Source organism: Phocoena phocoena, chromosome 4 (assembly GCF_963924675.1).
Source record: "Phocoena phocoena chromosome 4, mPhoPho1.1, whole genome shotgun sequence".
NCBI lineage: Eukaryota > Metazoa > Chordata > Mammalia > Artiodactyla > Phocoenidae > Phocoena > Phocoena phocoena.
Genome location: NC_089222.1, coordinates 81,158,174 through 81,177,019, shown reverse-complemented (window position 1 = coordinate 81,177,019; position 18,846 = coordinate 81,158,174). Strand labels below are relative to the sequence as shown.

Here is an 18,846-nt window from a genome sequence, read left to right as displayed (position 1 = left end):
TTGTTTTTGTATCCATTCAGCCAGTCTATGTCTTTTGGTTGCAGCATTTAATCCATTTACATTTAAGGTAGTTATTGATATGTATGTTCCTATTACCATTTTCTTAACTGTTTTGGGTTTGGTTTTGTAGGTCTTTTTCTTCTCTTGTGTTTTATGCCTAGAGAAGTTCCTTTAGCGTTTGTTGTAAAGCTGGTTCGGTGGTGCTGAATTCTCTTAGCCTTTGCTTGTCTGTAAAGGTTTTAATTTCTCCATCGAATCTGAATGAGATCCTTGCTGAGTAGAGTAATCTTGGTTGTAGGTTTTTCCCTTTCAACACTTTAAATACATCCTGCCACTCCCTTCTGGCTTGCAGAGTATCTGCTGAAAGATCAGCTGTTAAGCTTATGGGGATTCTCTTGTGTGTTATTTGCTGTTTTTCCCTTGCTGCTTTTAATGTTTTCTCTTCGTATTTAATTTTTGATAGTTTGATTAATATGTGTCTTGGCGTGTTTCTCCTTGGATTTATCTAGTATGGGACTCTCTGCACTTCCTGGACTTGATTGACTATTTCCTTTCCCATATTAGGGAAGTTTTCAACTATAATCTTCAAATATTTTCTCAGTCCCTTTCTTTTTCTCTTCTTCTGGGACCCCTATAATTCAAATGTTGATGCGTTTAATGTTGTCCCAGAGGTCTCTGAGACTGTCCTCAATTCTTTTCATTCTTTTTTCTGCTCTGCAGTAGTTATTTCCACTATTTTATCTTCCAGGTCACTTATCCATTCTTCTGCCTCAGTTATTGTACTATTGATTCCTTCTAGAGAATTTTTAATTTCATTTATTGTGTTGTTCATCATTGTTTGTTTGCTCTTTAGTTCTTCTAGGTCCTTGTTAAATGTTTCCTGTATTTTCTCCATTCTATTTCCAAGAGTTTGAATCATCTTTACTATCATTACTCTGAATTATTTTTCAGGTGACTGCCTGTTTCCTCTTCATTTGTTTGGTCAGGTGGGTTTATACCTTGCTCCTTCATCTGCTGTGTGTTTCTCTGTCTTCTCATTTTGCTTAACTTGCTGTGTTTGGGGTCTCCTTTTCGCAGGCTGCTGGTTCGTAGTTCCCATTGTTTTTGGTGTCTGCCCCCAGTGGCTAAAGTTGGTTCAGTGGGTTGCGTAGGCTTCCTGGTGGAGGGAACTAGTGCCTGTGTTCTGGTGGATGAGGCTAGATCTTGTCTTTCTCACGGGCAGGACCGTGTCCAGTGGTGTGTTTTGCGGTGTCTGTGACCTTAATAAGATTTTAGGCAGCCTCTCTGCTAATGGGTGGGGCTGTGTTCTAGTCTTGCTAGTTGTCTGGCAAGGGGTGTCCAGCACTGGAGCTTGCTGGTTGTTGAGAGGAGCTGGGTCTTAGCATTGAGATGGAGATCCCTGGGAGAGCTTTCGCTGTGTGATATTACGTGGAGAAGGGAGGTCTCTGGTGGACCAAGGTCCTGAACTCGGCTCTCCCACCTTAGAGGCACAGGCCTGACACCCGGCCAGAGCACCAGGACTCTGTCAGTCACACGGCTTTTGGGAAGTCTGAGGTCTTCTGCCAGCGTTCAGTAGGTATTCTGTAGGAGTTGTTCCACATGTAGTTGTATTTCTGATGTATTTGTGTGGAGGAAGGTGATCTCCACCTCTTACTCCTCCACCATCTTGAAGGTCTCTCCAACAAAACTGATAGTGTGACTTGTTCAGGTATGTTGTTCATTCTGTGGCTTCCACTGTGCAGGTCCAGAGTCAGTCATTTGTTAGCAACACATACATATCTTCAAAGGCAATGCTGCTCCAGGGACCAGTGCAAAGCAGTCACTGGTCATCCAGACCTCGTGTCGGGGAGGCTGGTCTGCTTGTCCTGGAGCTTCGGCCTGAGAGGCAGGCATCCGATGTAGCACTTAGCTAGATTTGCTGCCTGGTGGGCACCGTCTCTGACTTTCTCTCCCTGCCTGGCTCTCTCTGGGGCACCATCTTTTTTTTTAAATCATAGAATCTTAATGCTAATACAGAGGACCTTGGAGATGATGTTGTTAAATAGCCTTATTTTACAAAAAGGCAACAAAGGGGTGAACTGTCACAGAAAATAGTTACTGGAAAATCTAGAACTTGAATATAGTTTTCAGGATTTCAAGACAAGAGCTAATTTAAACATGCCACTTACAATGGTAATATTAACAGATTAGTCCACCAAAAAAAAAAAAAAAGCTATTTAGCCCACAGTATGGCTAAAACACCTAGCAATGAACAATCAGTAGGCAACAACAGCATTGCAGTAATCATTATTAGAGTAACCCAAAAGTTATTATGTTGAAAAGAAGTTTTTTAAAATAATACTGGGCTAAGTTAACTAAAAAGTGATGGGAAGGTCTATTAATAATTTCTGTGGGGATTCTTAAAGGAAACTTAAAAGCTCTTAAGAGGCTGGTGATCCTGGTTCTTTAATGTCTAACTTCACCATACAACTTAGGACTTTCCTTTCCATGAGAGGTCTATACCAAAAATATGATTCAAACTTATCAGGCATAACTAAGGTTGTTTGGGACCTCTCCATTAACTGCCAACTCTTTAAGTTAAGATTTGTAAATCTGCCCTGAGAATGCTAGAAGAGACATGCTCTGTATTAGAGATGATGCAACACACAAGACTGCTAAATTTTATTCTCTTGAAATAGAAATTACATATATGATTCTGTAATTTCCCTCATTTCATAAATTTTCCTCAATTTTTCAAGGGTGTTTCCTTTAATATCAAATTTAAGCAGCTGGATTTACATGCAGAAAACCATCGGTGATACTCATGCCTCCTCCATCTTTACCTGTCTGGTGTGATCAACTCCTAGATCTCCCATGATCTGAGGCCTTTTCCTGTTCTCTTTCCCATCTTCCTCCTCTAATTAGACTTGAGGCTGAAAACAGGATGATTAACCCTCTCATGACCATGCTGATGTTTCTCATACTAAATTAGGCAGTTTTTTCTTAAGTAGGAAGTAGATTCTCAGTTATAAACTTCAAGGATTGTCTTACAGTTAACAATTCAAGGAAACCACCAATTAGCTATTTTAAGTCTTCACTACAAAGAGACAGAATTTCCATATATAGTTACCACTGGATAAGATATATTTCATAAAGACAGCATTGCGAAGATGAAAGGAGATATTTTTATTCTCTTTAAAGCTGAAAACACAAAACGATCCAGATAGCTTTTTCAGCAGTTACAAATAGGGTGTGTTATTTTTCAAACTCTGTCAAAGTCAATTACTTTGTGAGCGTGCGAGTCAGAATTTTCCATGATAATGAATTAAATGGGTGAAGCAACACCATACATACCCTGAGTGGCTGTTGGGGGTAGCTGGAGGCTACTGTCTAGCTTCTCCCAAAGGTAAGTTGGTCGAGGAGTGCCTTCCTCTGAGCTACAGAGCAGGATGACATCGCTGCCAATATCCTGGGGTCCTTGGATTTGGCAGTGTGGGGCAGAAGGAGGAACTATAATAGGAAGGGTAAGCAATAAAGAATACATTTACCATGAGTCAAATGATGACAGAGGAGACATCAACATTCAGCACTAGAACCTCAGGTAACACTGTTTTGGGGACACATATCAGAAGACTACCTCATGAGCAAAGCCAGTGAATGGTATGTACGATGCACAGGTTTGGCCATAGGTGCAGGGCCTACAATTTCAGCTGGCAGGGAGCAAATATGTATAAGGGGCAACACCCTCAGATTATATTTTTAAGATACCTTATGGCTTTAGTTTCACTCTTCTTCCTCCAAAGAAGTATTCGAAGAATTCTTAAGATCCTTCATGTCAACATATTGCTTTTAAAAGCATTACTGAATACACACATGTTCAGAGCAGCATTATTCACAATAGCTGAAAGGTGGAAACAACCCAAGTGTCCATAGAGGGATGGAAGGATAAACAAAATATAGTGTATACGTACAATGGAATATTATTTAACCTTGAAAGTAAGGAAATTCTGACACATGCTACAACATGGATGAACCTTGAGAACATGCTAAGTGAAATAATTCAGTTATAAGAAGACAAATAATGTATGATTCCACTTATATGCAGCACCTAGGGTACTCAAATTCATAGAAAAAGAAAATAGAACAGTGGTTTCCAGCTGCTGAGCGGAGGGAGAAATGTCATTTAATGAGCAGAATTTTATTTTTGTAAGCTGAAGAAAGTTCCGGAGATTGGTTGCACAACAATGTGAATATACTAAATTGTTCACTTAAAAATTGGCTAAAATGGTAAATTTTGTTATATTTTACCACAATTAAAATTTTTTAATTGATGAAAGAGCCCCCTTGTAAAGAAGATATCTCAAGGAACAGCATCCACTTACCCTGCCGGCTACTCTCGGCTAAGACCACCTTACCATAGATCTTTGTTACTTTACAAACAAAACCAGACACACCAACATTATACCAACTTCGGTTTTATGGTGGGAGGAGTCAGAGCAAGGTTCAAGTATATCTAGTACTTGATAGTAATGCAATGGACATTTTATATACAGATAAGGACACAAAGGATGTGAAACAAAAAATTACAAAAAACAAAAGAATATTAAAGGAAGAAGGTGATAGTTTATAATGAAAAAGCAAGCAAATAAAAATATAAACTAAGCCCATGGCTTGGATTCTCATATTTGATAATGCATATAGTAGAGTTTAAATACAAGTGATGATGCACTTGTAATGCTAATGACTTTTTAATAAATGTGTTCAACCTTGCAAAAATGAATGAATGAGTGGAAAATGAATGCATTACACAGAGGAAAGAAAGAAAATGGGTGGGGGAAGAGAGAACAATGAAAGGGTTAGGTAGAAAGGCTGAAAAATCTCAAGGAATCTTAACTCCTGTGATGGGATAAACCAATCTCAATTTACTGCTTTAAACATTGCCACCATGAGGCTATGAGGGGAAAGCCAAAATAATTATTTGAAGGTAGTACTAACTATAAGATAAATTACAGGGTTTTTTTTCTTCCTTTAAAAAATGAAAAAAAAAATGTGGATCACGTGGGAAGCTCACTACCTAAACTATAGGTGTAAGCATCAAAATAATGTTAAATTCCAACAGTACTCTTAATTCAGTACTCAGAGTGCTTCAAAGTCTAAATAATTTTAATATACTTGAATGAACAATAGTTCTAGGACAGAAATCTCTCACTTGTCCTTGGTTTTCTTATTCTGTTTGAAGACTGGGAGAACAAGGTGCCAGGGCTATAGCATTTTCTTGCCCAAAGAAGGAAAATGGCAAGAACCCCCAACACTGGTATCTTCAAGGGACTCAACAGTGGAAGGGAAAAGGGGGAGAATGTACCAAGGAATCCTGGAGTCGATTCTGAGACTTCAGTAGGATGGAGGACAGTCCAGAGCATCAGGCTTCTCTAGGCACTTCTCATCCTCCCCAGATGAACTGAATGTAGCCACTTCTACCACAAGTACCCATTTAGGAGGCAGCGCTTTATTTCAGAAGCAGCGCAAGTGAGAAATAAAACGTGCTCAGAATGAATTTCATTTAGCATGAGATAGTCTATCTGTATGGTACAACAGAAAGAATACTGGTTTGAGTTACAGAGACCTAAATTTTAAGCTAAACTTTATTGTTGTTCATGGTCTATAAAACCTTGGGAAAGACTCTAAATCTATTTGATCTCGGTATTAAGACCAAACTGATCATATAATTTCTTGTTCAAACAAGGATACTTTTGAGAGTAAAAGGAAGTATTATTAAAATTCTTCCAGGACAAGAGGCGAAAGCTTAGAACTGTCGGGGGCCTACTCAGCATTACATAGATGTGAAGTAGTAGTAAATTTATTCTCACGTGTGCTAAAACCCTGCTCCCTGCTTATAATCAATTGTTCTTGATTTAATTTGCTCTCAGCAATAAGTCCTATCCTATAAAAGCTTAGGAGAAGTGAGAGGCCACTTTTGATGGTATTTTATACCACCTTTCTCCACCCTGAGGAAAAGTCATTTAACAAGTAAGCTTTCGAGAGCCACCTGAAATGGAGTAATGGGTGGGGAGACTACATGGAAGAAGCATGCAGAAGCAGAGTCCAGATGGAGCTGAAAGGAGAGAGGACAGGAAAACGACACAAGCAGAAAGAGAGTACAGAAAAACTGGCAGAAGTAAATATGCTTGAGAGTAAATTCGTAAGTAAAGCCAAGGTAGCTGCAACATTTTCCTGTCACTCACCTAAAACTGTGAGACCGGTGACCCCAATATTCCTGCCCCCTCTATCTGGAAGGTTGTTAACCAAACACTGGTAGGTGCCTGTATCTGATAGCTGGGTGTTGTTAATGAAGATAGAGACATTGGTGGCTGGCATGGTGCCTGTAAATCCTACCCTACCATGGAACCGGGGGGCACCATCAAACATCTGTCCACTTTGATACAGAATGACCTGCAAAGGAAAGCGAAAGAAATAAATTGGCCACTGCACCTCCTTCTAGACACATAACAATAACTATCTAGTAAACAGCAGACTATACCAAACATTGGAAAATTATATTTCTAATATTAAAGCTGTCACCAACTTTTTTTTTTTTTTTTTTTTTTTGCAGTTCGCAGGCCTCTCACTGTTGTGGCCTCTCCCGTTGCGGAGCACAGGCTACAGACGCGCAGGCCCAGCGGCCATGGCTTATGGGCCTAGCCGCTCCACAGCACGTGGGATCTTCCTGGACTGGGACATGAACCCGTGTCCCCTGCATCGGCAGGCAGACTCTCAACCATTGCGCCACCAGGGAAGCCCCCCCAACTTTTTTTTTAAATTATTTGTTGGGCTTTCTTTTTTCTTTTTCTTTTCTTTTATTTTATTAACATCTCTATTGGGTATAATTGCTTTACAACGTTCTGTTAGTTTCTGCTGCATAACAAAGTGAATCAGCTATATGTGTACATATATCCCCATATCCCCTCCCTCCCACCCTCCCTATCCCACCCCTCTAGGTCACCAACTTTGTACTACAGCACCTATCTGTAGATATCAGGGATTCTAAATTCTTACATACCAAACTGGAATAACATTGTATCCTTACCTAACTCAACAGACTAGAGAAAGTGCATTTTATGATACCTTACTATTAGTTCATAGATACTTTTACCAGTGCAAAAATTAATTCCAGAAAAAATGTTTAAAAAAATTAACACTGCCATTCTCATGCTTACTAGGTCACAAAATGATAGCTCACAGTTATAGACTGAATATAAGTGAACGCCGTGAAAGGGAAGAAGGGTTATGAGTCCATGATTGCTTACCTATGTCAATTTCCTTACCAAAGTTAACTCTTCATGGGAGAGGACTCAGAGTGGTACTGCAAAAAGCCCTTTGGGCTGAGAGTGAGGTACCTGGTTTTATCTTAGCTCTACCTTAAATGTCTGGCAGATTGTGGTCAAGTCTTTTCTTGCCTCTATCACTGACTCTTAAAATGATGAAGCTGAACAAAATGATCTCAAAGGCTCAGTCTAATTATTAAAGTTCCATGGATTAAGGAAATAGAAGAGGTTACTATTAAATATATCAATTTAAATTTCCTATCAGAAAACTTAGCTTCTCAAATATTTTTAGGTAGTGAAAAGCTTACTGAAGCCGAAAAGCTTCATAACAGAAATAAGTTAATTTTGGGAATGAAGGTATAGTCATGTTCACAATTCACTAATTTTCCGAGGATTATTTTCTGCAGTGGGTATCGCATATTACGGAATCTTTTACCTATAACTGATACACCTCATTAGATAGTAGCTTCTATTTTCATGTACCCTAATTTATTTGAGAATCTTGGAAGAGATCTAGCATGCCTGGCTTTGTTTATTTTAAAATACTTGTGCAATTAACCAAAAAGATCAAGTACTACTACCTAATGTTACTTCCTTAATATTATCACTATATTTATTTATTTTTAATTAATTAATTTTTATTTTTGGCTGCATTGGGTCTTCATTGCTGTGCGTGGGCTTTCTCTAGTTGTGGCGAACGGGGGCTACTCTTTGTTGTGGTGCACGGGCTTCTCATTGCGGTGGCTTCTCTTGTTGCGGAGCATGGGCTCTAGGCGCGCAGGCTTCAGTAGTTGTGGCTCGTGGGCTCTAGAGTGCAGGCTCAGTAGTTGTGGTACATGGGCTTCTCAATGTGGTGGCTTCTCTTGTTGCAGAGCATGGGCTCTAGGCACATGGGCTTCAGTAGTTGTGGCACGTGGGCTTCAGTAGTTGTGGCACGTAGGCTCAGTAGTTGTGGCGCACGGGCTTAGCGCCTCCGTGGCAGGTGGGATCTTCCCAGACCAGGGCTTGAACCCTGGCAGGCAGATTCTTAACCACTGCGCCACCAGGGAAGCCCTATCACTATCTTTAAAAAGTAGTCTCTCATCCACCTATGTTAGTACTAGTCCCTCCCTGTCAAAATATACTTTGCTTTTTCTGTCTTAGTATTTCCTGTCAGCAATGTGTTTTGATGAAATTCCAGGTTCCTACATAAAATCCTCGGAAGGATCCCCTTGACATCTCTTAATTTAAAAAAAAAAATTTTTTTACAAAGAGGATAGCTTCTTCTGATAGTTGACTAATAATGCAGGAGTAGGATTTAAAACAGCTTAGGTTCAGTGGAAGTATCACCTTATTCTAGAAATCAAATATGTACTCAAGATGCTTTCCTACCCACCTCTTGTGAAAAGATTAAAATTTCAGAGGTAGCACAGGATGGGACAGAAGTACCTGCTCAGGCTGGTTCGCATTGGAGAGAGGAATGACCATCCAAATGACATTGAGGTTAATGAGGGCAGCGCTGGTAGTGAAAGTACAGGGCAGGACTGCTGTCTGACCCCGGGCCACTTGGACACTCCCAGGGCTCTCGGAGACTTCCAGGGAAGCTGCAACACCTACAGAAGGAGGAACAAAGAGGTTATGTGATAGACCACATCTCTTCATAAAAGGTCTGTGTGTTTTATATTATCAGTTATGTAAACAGACTGATATAACAGTCTTACTAAACATCTACTGACCACTCACTGAGTCAAAATAATAAAAATTTTTCAACCTTTTACCTCTTAGAAACTATAAAGGAAAAATATTAGAAGACACATTCTATTTTGTAAGACGGTATCTGATATTTGCCAGATTCAAATACAGATTGGGAGAATTCAACTGACAGGGTCTAAGCAAAGCTTTAACGGTGATGAGGGATAAGAAATAAACTGAAAGTATTTTAAAGAATCATTACACAATAGCACACTGTAAAATTAAATGCTTATATATAAATCCAACAAAATATGCTCAGGATGTATATACTGAAAACTATAAAATGCTGATGAAAGAAATCAAATAAGACTAAATAAATGGATATGCAATGTTCATGGGTTGGAAGAATCAACACTGTTAAGATGCCAATCCTCTCCAAATAGATCTACGATGGAGAGCAATGCCAATCAAAATCGTAGCATGTTTTTTGCAGATACTGACAAGCTAATTCTAAAACACATGACAAGGCAAAGAACTAGAATAGCCAAAAGAATATTGAAAAACAGGAACAAATTTGGAGACGTTACACTATCTGATTTCAAAATTTGCTATAAATTAGCTATAGCAATCAAGACAGTGTAATACTAGCGTAAGGACAGAGCATCAGACAAATGGCACAGGCTTGATCGTTCTGAAAGAAACCTTATTTATTTATGATCAAATGCTTTTCAACAAAGGTACAAGACAATTAAATGAGGGAAAAATCGTTTTTTCAAAAAATGATTCTGGAACAATTCAATATTAATATGCAAAAAATTCAACTCAGACCCTTACCTCAAAGCATATACAAAAATCGACTCAAAATGTATCATAGACCTAAATGTAAGAGCTAAAACTATTAAACTTCTAGAAATAAACATAGAAGAAAACCTTTGCGGCCTTGGATTAGTCAAAGTGGTCTTAGCTATGTCACCAGGACCATAAACCGTAAAAGAAAACAATTAAGAAACTGGACTTGATTAAAATTTTTAAACTTCTGTGATTCAAAAGACTTAATTAAAAAAATAAAAAGCCAAGGTATAGACTGGGAAAAAATATTTTTAATTTACATATCTGATAAAGGACTTGTATACAGAATATATAAAGAATGATTACAGCTCAATAATAAAAAGACAAACAACCTAATATTAAATGGGCAAAACATCTGAGTATGTATTTCAACAAAGGTTAATAACAAGCACATGGAAAGCTGCTCAACATTATTATTCACTATGAAACTGCATATTAAAACCACAATAAGGTATCATCACACATCCAGTGGAACGGTTATAATCAAGACAAAACCACGTGCTGAACAAAGATGTAGAGAAACTGGAATCCTCCTCATTCACTGCTGGTGGAAATGTAAAACTGTACAGTCACTTCGGAAAACAGCTTCAGTTTCTTAAAAAGTTTAACACAGACGTGGAACAAACGTACCATATAACCCAGAAATTCCATTCCTAGGAATCTACCCAAGTAAAATGAAAATATATGCCCACACAAAGACCATGAATGCTTATAACAGCATTATTGATATCATACCTCCAAATGGAAATAATACAAATATCCATCAGCTGATGAATGGATAAACAAAATGTGGTATATCCATGCAATGAAATACTATTCAGAAATAAAAAGCAACAAGCTACTGATACATATTACAACATAGATGAGCCTCTCAAAAACATTTTGCTAAAGTGAAAGAAGGCAGATTCAAAAGTCTACATACTGTATTATTCTATTTATATGAAACATCCAGAAAAGGCAAATCTATAGAGACAGGAAGCAAATCAGTGGCTGCATGGGGTAAGAGAGAAGGGAAAAGGGATTGATGCAAATAGGTTCAATGAAACTTTCTAGGGCAATGGAAAACTTCTAAAACTGTATTGCTTTGATAGTTGTATAAATTTACTAAAAATAATTGAATTCTATATTTTTTATAAATAAATTTATTTATTTTTGGCTGTGTTGGGTGTCCGTTGCTGCACGTGGGCTTTTCTCTTGTTGCGGCGAGCAGGGGCTACTCTTCGTTGCGGTGTGCAGACTTCTCATTGCAGTGGCTTCTCATGTTGCGGAGCACGGGCTCTAGGCATGTGGGCTTCAGTAGTTGTGGCTCGCAGGCTCGAGAACACAGGCTCAGTAGTTGTGGCACACGAGCTTAGCTGCTCCATGGCATGTGGGATCTTCCCAGACCAGGGCTCGAACCCGTGTCCCCTGCATTGACAGGCGGATTCTTAACCACTGCGCCACCAGGGAAGCCTGAATTTTATACTTTAAATGGATGAGTTCTTTGGAATGTAAATTATACCTCAGTATTGCTACTAAAATTCAAAAAAAAGAAAACAGTAACTTACCAGAGCTAACTCCTGACAAGTCAAAATCAACTGTAATCTTTTCTGAAAATAATGCCTGCCCCCTGGGACTATAGTACAATATGGGAATAACAGGAGATTAAAATAGGTCAGAGGGATCCAATAAAGAAGCTATTCTAACTATGAAAAATACACTGTCCATGGCAGTAACTCAAACTGTTTTATTTTGAAGTGATATTACCTCAGTTCGCCCAAAAAAGTAACACAATAACATACTGTTATGATTACAATTTGTTTAAAAAATAAACATACATAACACCTTCCTTCCATAAAACTTTGTGTTCTTCACATATAGTCCAATGACGCTCTTAGGAGTTAACTTTACAGGATAAAATGTTTCATAAAATGAGCCATCTGTGGTAGAATATAAAGCACTTGATAACATCAGGAAAAATCTCTAAGTTAAATAACATTAGGGAAAGTCTCTAAGTTTTAAAAAGGAAAGTTGAATGAACCTCAGGTGCTAAGAGGCAGAAAGTGGAGGTTACTTGAGCATGGAACAGGCAATGGCAGGAACAAGTCACCTCATGGGTAGAAGTGGGTTAACGGAGGATATATGTTATGATCATTATGATAAATGCAATGGAGATTTTTAAAAGTAAGTGTGGAAACCAAACAAAAATCCTCCATCACTTCATTCTTCAGATAATACTCCAAGGAAGAAGTATAGGGAATACGCCACCCCTTAAACTATACAGGATAACATATGCCCCCCACCCTCAATTTACTAATTTTAAGCTGAACTCACACAATCTTTGATACAAATTTTAAAAAGAAAAAAAGGGCAATATAGACTATGAATGAAAGATAAAGATGTAGATGGGAAAACTACCAAAATACGATAGGATTCCAGTAAAGGAAGAGTAGATTCACAGGATCGGGGTGGGAGCTGAGGGAAACAGAGCAGATCTGCTGGCAGAGGGCGGGCCCCCAGGGTGGCAGAAGCTGGGAAAGACTGATTTATCTCACATTTTTACATAAGGTTAACCCTGAAATCTCAAGCATTGAGATAGGTGCAGAATAAATACTCTAGATAAGCTGCTTTCAGAACTTGTAAAAGTATGGGTTTGAAGCTGGATAGGTCTAGTTTGAAATCTGGCTCTTTCATCTCCTTAACTGTGTGGCCTCACTTATTCTCTGATTCCATTGCCTCACCTGTAAAATAGGGCTAACACTATCATCACATCGTTAGAAGGGTATGATGAGGGCAATACCAGATGCTGACGGCTGACAGTGACCATCACCACACCACGATTGCTTGCTGACATTTAGGGCACACTGACCACATAGCGAGTCCACACGAAGCACTATATGTAAACATATACATGTACATACACGTATACACACACAAACTCATTTAATACTATAAAGTATATTATACCTCATATATAATTTCTTATCCATAAGAAATTTAGGCCCAGAGAGACTAAAAACCAGCTATAGGTCACACAGCTCAAGGAAATGGTAAGCTCTGGATTCAAATCCAGACAGTTTATCTACAGAGAACATATACTTAAAGACCACACATAACACACAGAAATCAGTCCATAAATGTTTGTTTTTATCATCACTACTATATTATACAATCACCAAATTTTAAGTTAGTATGGACTTTTACATAAAGCCATCAGATAAAAACTCCCTCAACTTCCTGCTTCCAAGTCAGCTTTGATCTGCCTTACCCTCTTCTTCCTCTCTCCCCTTAGATTAGAGAAGTTCATCTAAGGCCAGCCTCTCAGGTGAGCATAATTTGTATTTCATCCTCTTGGCCTCCTCAGTAACCTTATCATAGACTGTCCCCTCTCTTGTAGCCTCAGCCTCTTGCTCTGCACTGGAGACTTCCTGACAGCATTTAAACATACTCAAGTATTTCCACTTAGAACAAAATTCCTCCCACCCTCCACCCCACAGTTCCCTCCAGGGACTGCTCTCTCTCCAGACTCTTCTACATTTAGTCTTCAATCCACTCCTGCCACCATTACTTCTTAACATAGTTCTCCCTAGGTTTCCCAGAGACCTTCTGATGGCTCCATGACTCTTGAATTCATTCTTGGACTCTCAGTAGCATCTAGCAGTGATGACCATTCCCCTCTCCTTCTTGAAACACAGCTTTCCCTTAGCTTCAGTGATGTAATTTACTTCTGGTTTTCCTTCCATATCTCTGGATACTTCTCAATCTCTTCTGCTGTTTCTCCCTTCTCTACCCAGCTATTAAATGTTGGCATTCCTCAATCGGCTGCCTTTGCTTTCTTTTATTTTTCTTTTGCGGTACGCGGACCTCTCACTGTTGTGGCCTCTCCCGTTGCGGAGCACAGGCTCCGGACGCGCAGGCTCAGCGGCCATGGCTCACGGGCCCAGCCGCTCCGCGGCATGTGGGATCCTCCCGGACCGGGGCACGAACCCGTGTCCCCTGCATCGGCAGGCTCTCAACCACTGCGCCACCAGGGAAGCCCCCGGCTGCCTTTTCTTATTCTAAACTCTCTCCCTGCAGACTCTCATTCACTATCATGGGTTCATTTCTCATATACAAGCCAATGGCTTCCAAATTTAATTAACCCAAACCTCTCCTCTTATATACAATTGCCTCCTAGACATCTCCACACAGAAATCTCAAAGATACCTCAAGTCAACTCATCCAAGATCAGACTCTTGATCTTCCCCACCATGCCTGCATCCCCTGTATATCTGGCTCCTTTTTAGAGTTCCCTGTGCTAGCAAATGGCTCAACTAGCCATCAAGTTGGACAAGTCAGAAATTTAGAAATCTTTCTTGATTCCTTCTACTCTCTCATCATCTCCCAAACCCAGTCCACGATCAAATCTGATCCATTTTACTAATAAAATTTCTCTTGACTACTTCCATCACAGCCTTTGCTCTGTCCTCTGTCTTTCCTCTGACCTTCTCTGTTCCACACCCAATCTTTTACTTAATATATTACCTCCTACTCATTCTTCATATTAGCTCAAGTGCTACCTTCTCACAGATAAGCATTTCCTGACCCCTCAGCCTAGGTCAGGGTCTCATAAAGCAGTGTTCCTGTTATTCTGAACACTATTCAAACTTGTAATCACACTTTCATCAGTGTGATTATTTAAGATAACATCCTTGGAATACTGTGAGGTACATTAACTCCAGAGTAATTCCATTACTGTAAGCACACAATAAGAACTCAATAAATATATATTGTTTAATTGATCTAATTCAATTTGCACACGAAGATACTAGGGTCCAAAGAGATAGACTTGCCAAAGGTCTTAAGATTAGGATCTATTTCTTCTGACTTCTGATAGAGTACATTTTCTACTATTCCAAACTCTTCCACAGACCATAACTCTGAAAACAAATGATAGGATTACTTGTAGTATGATTAAGGCGAAGAGATACTTCTTTACCAACAGAACCAACACTGAGCAATAAAAACTCAATTTATTTGTAAATATATCTGCTCTACTCTGTCTCATGTATACAGAACTTAATATAAAAAGTCTACTTTGCTCTTTAGCTATCAGAATTCTCTATGAAAGACAATTTTGAAAGTCAACCAACACCTTAAAATGTCAGATATAAGATATGGGATATCAAAGCAAGTTTTTTTAAAAGCTATTTTTTATTAGTTATCTATTTTATACATATTTGTGCATATATGTCAATCCCAATCTCCCAATTCACCCCACCACTATCACCACCATCTCCAGCTTTCTCCCCTTGGTGTCCATACATTTGTTCTCTACATCTATGTCTCTATTTCTGCCTTGCAAACCAGTTCATCTGTACCATTTTTCTAGATTCCACATATATGTGTTAATATGCAATATTTGTTTTTCTATTTCTGACTTACTTCACTCTGTATGACAGTCTCTAGGTCCATCCGTGTCTCTACAAATGACCCAGTTTCGTTCCTTTTTATGGCTGAGTAATATTACATTGTATATATGTACCACAACTTCTTTAACAATTCGTCTGCCGATGGGCATTTAGGTTGCTTCCATGACCTGGCTATTGTAAACAGTGCTGCAATGAACATTGGGGTGCATGTGACTTTTTGAATTATGGTTTTCTCTGGGTATATGCCCAGTAGTGGGATTGCTGGGTCATATGGTAATTCTATCTTTAGTTTTTTAAGGAATGTCCATACTGTTCTCCATAGTGGCTGTATCAATTTACATTCCCACCAACAGTGCAAGAGGGTTCCCTTTTCTCTACACCCTCTCCAGCATTCGTTGTTTGTAGATTTTCTGATGATGCCCATTCAAAGCAAGTTGTTTTTTTTTAACATCTTTATTGGAGTATAATTGCTTTACAATGGTGTGTTACCTTCTGCTTTATAACAAAGTGAATCAGTTATACATATACATTGGTCCCCATACCTCTACCCTCTTGCATCTCCCTCCCTCCCACCCTCCCTATCCCACCCCTCTAGGTGGTCACAAAGCACCCAGCTGATCTCCCTGTGCTATGTGGGGGCTTCCCACTAGCTATCGATTTTATGTTTGGTAGTGTATATACGTCCATGTCACTCTCTCACTTTGTCGCAGCTTACCCTTCCCCCTCCCCGTGTCCTCAAGTCCATTCTCTAGTAGGTCTGCATCTTTATTCCCGTCTTGCCCCTAGGTTCTTCATGACCATTTTTCTTTTTTTTAGATTCCATATATATGTGTTAGCATACGGTATTTGTTTTTCTCTTTCTGACTTACTTCACTCTGTATGACAGTCTCTAGGTCCATCCACCTTACTACAAATAACTCAGTTTTGTTCCCTCAGTTTTGTTCCTTTTTATGGCTGAGTAATATTCCATTGTATATATGTGCCACATCTTCTTTATCCATTCATCTGTTGATGGACACTTCGGTTGCTTCCATGTCCTGGCTATTGTAAATACAGCTGCAATGAACATTTTGGTACATGACTCTTTATGAATTATGGTTTTCTCAGGGTATATGCCCAGTAGTGGGATTGCTGGGTCATATGGTAGTTCTATTTTTAGTTTTTTAAGGAACGTCCATACTGTTCTCCATAGTGGCTGTATCAATTTACATTCCCACCAGCATTGCAAGAGGGTTCCCTTTTCTCCACACCCTCTCCAGCATTTGTTGTTTGTAGATTTTCTGATGATGCCCATTCAAAGTGAGTTTTAAGATCAACTACCCTGAAGGATTTGTACAAAGACAGATGAAAATTGGCTATATAACTTTTAGGACTATACAGAGAATAAATGGGTCAGGCATGAATGTCTGGAAACAGATTTTGTGGAGAGCTGTGGTGTGCTGTAAGTTCCATTCCATTCCCACCCAGGAAAAGGGGCTACTTTCCCTGAATATATCAGGGCAAAGGGCATCTGAGTGGATCACATGTGGGTTCCCTTAGATTCTGTCCCAGAGGGCTGTCTAATGAGCCTTCCAGGAGAAAGAAGCTGGAGGCAGACCTCTGGACTAGAGGGTGGGTCACTGGCATTCTGAGAACTACACACATATTTCTGTGTATAAATTGAGATCTTCTTGCTTTGCTTTACTTTTAACCTAAGAATGATCAGAAAAGTTGTGTAACCTGCTTAAATTTTCATCTAGAAAAAGAAAAACTGGATCTTGAATAAAATTTAAAAGATGTGGAAGACAAAAAGTTGCTTTGTGATTGTGTCTCAGGATTCCTATTTAAAATATGGATTCAACTGAATATAATTGAGAATTTCTTAGAAAGAGTAAGAAGGAAGGAAATGGGTGTGTTTCACATTTTAAATGCTTCTTTTTTTCTATTTTATTTTTAAAAAACCCTAAAAACCCTATTTTCTGTTAGAGTGTATTTCCATGTTTGAAATTCTGGGCAGGAATTTAAACTTTAATGCTAAATACTAAATTAAAAATTCATTTAAAATATCTTACAATTTGCAATATTTACATGTAAAATGCATAATTTAACAGTTGAATTGGCAGCATTTTGCAGACTTGAATCTTTTCTTAGTACGTTCACCCAAGAAAAATTAAGTCAACTCATGAATTCTGAATGACTCCTAGCAATTAAACAAGAAAGACATAAAGCACATGGCCCTATTTCCTCCCAGGAGTTGAAACCATAAATAACAGTTGTGTATACTCTTTCTTTAGACCTCTATTTCTCAAGATTTAAAGCAAGAAGAAATTCACATTTTCTCAGACCAAGAGGTACATGTTAGAGGAAAAAAGCTGGCAGCAAAGAATCCTTAGAAGTCTGAAAAGGAATCATCCACACTGCATAGCCAAGAGAAGAAACAAAGGACATTTTACAGTAATTGGCTAGACTCAAAGGACACAAGCCCTCCCCCTACAAATCCATCAGAGCCAGAACACCTGAAGTTCAGAAGCAGAACTGGCACAAAAATCTAACTGAGATGTTGAAATAGAGTGTTTGCTGATATCTATGGAGCATGTGTGCATGTTTCAGGATCAGCCCAACTGCCAGAGCACTTCCCTCCAGGAATATGGTCAGTAAAGCATCAACAGGATCTTATGGCATTGTGGAGGACCTATGCTGTCCTTCTGCCCCAAATGTTAATATCAGCGGTCACATAATGCCTATTGGCTTGTATGATTCCCATATGATTTCATAAGTGCTGTTTCGTGCATATAAAAATTATAAAATCCATCTAACCTGTTCAAATTAAGTTTTATAGATCCATCAGACTGAAATAAATTTCAAAAAAACAAAAATTCTATGCTATACTTGTTTTCTGAAGGAAATTATGGAATAACACAAGTCTCTAACATTGCAGTGATTTTTATTTTTTTTAAGTTTTAAATATTTTATTTATTTATTTTAACATCTTTATTGGAGTATAATTGCTTTACAATGGTGTGTTAGTTTCTGCTTTATAACAAAGTGAATCAGCTATACATATACATATATCCCCATATCTCCTCCCTCTTGCGTCTCCCTCCTACCCTCCCTATCCCACCCTTCTAAGTAGTTACAAAACACGGAGCTGATCTCCCTGTGCCATGCAGCTGCTTCCCACTAGCTATTTATTTTACTGTAGTGATTTTTAAGGAAATCACTTTCTCTTCATATTTTAAGCAAATTTTAATCAGATGAAATTATCTTTACAATTGTTATTATTATATAATTTTAACTGCCATTTTAACTAAAAAACAATGTTTGTGTTAACTGACATTAAATTAGGCTTTGGCCATCAACACAGCACTAAACTAAATGAAGAGTAAATATCTGGTTAATTTGATCAGTGTAGACGGCTTTATTATGCACTGGTCATCGACATTAATCAATTTACAGAACCACTGCCAAGTCTCTGTAAACAATATGCATACTTTATTGTTGGTATACAAAGGCAGGTTACCATAAAATTACACATCCTCATCTTCTGACTGGAGCACTGTAGCCCCATACATGTGCCACGGTATCACAGTATTGTATTTCCATGGTATTATGGTGCCCCTTTAAACGCCACTGCACTGCCTTCTCACTGGCTCCTC

The 18,846-nt window shown here is 38.7% G+C and overlaps 1 protein-coding gene across 4 annotated transcripts in view; it reads right to left on the bottom strand.

The window, feature by feature from the left end:
- The window catches only part of IGSF11 (immunoglobulin superfamily member 11), a 137,932-nt gene that overhangs the window by 24,914 nt on the left and 94,172 nt on the right, over positions 1–18,846 (bottom strand). For 3 of the 4 annotated variants that reach the window (XM_065876117.1, XM_065876116.1, XM_065876118.1), the window contains exons 1-3: positions 8,730–8,885; positions 6,222–6,429; positions 3,334–3,489 (exon numbers count right to left, since the gene is read on the bottom strand). In XM_065876117.1, coding sequence (XP_065732189.1) covers positions 3,334–3,489; positions 6,222–6,429; positions 8,730–8,768 — 403 coding nt within the window. In that variant the 5' untranslated portion in view covers positions 8,769–8,885. Of the gene's footprint in view, positions 1–3,333; positions 3,490–6,221; positions 6,430–8,729; positions 8,894–18,846 lie in introns of those variants that run through there. The other variant, XM_065876115.1, reaches the window with a different exon arrangement.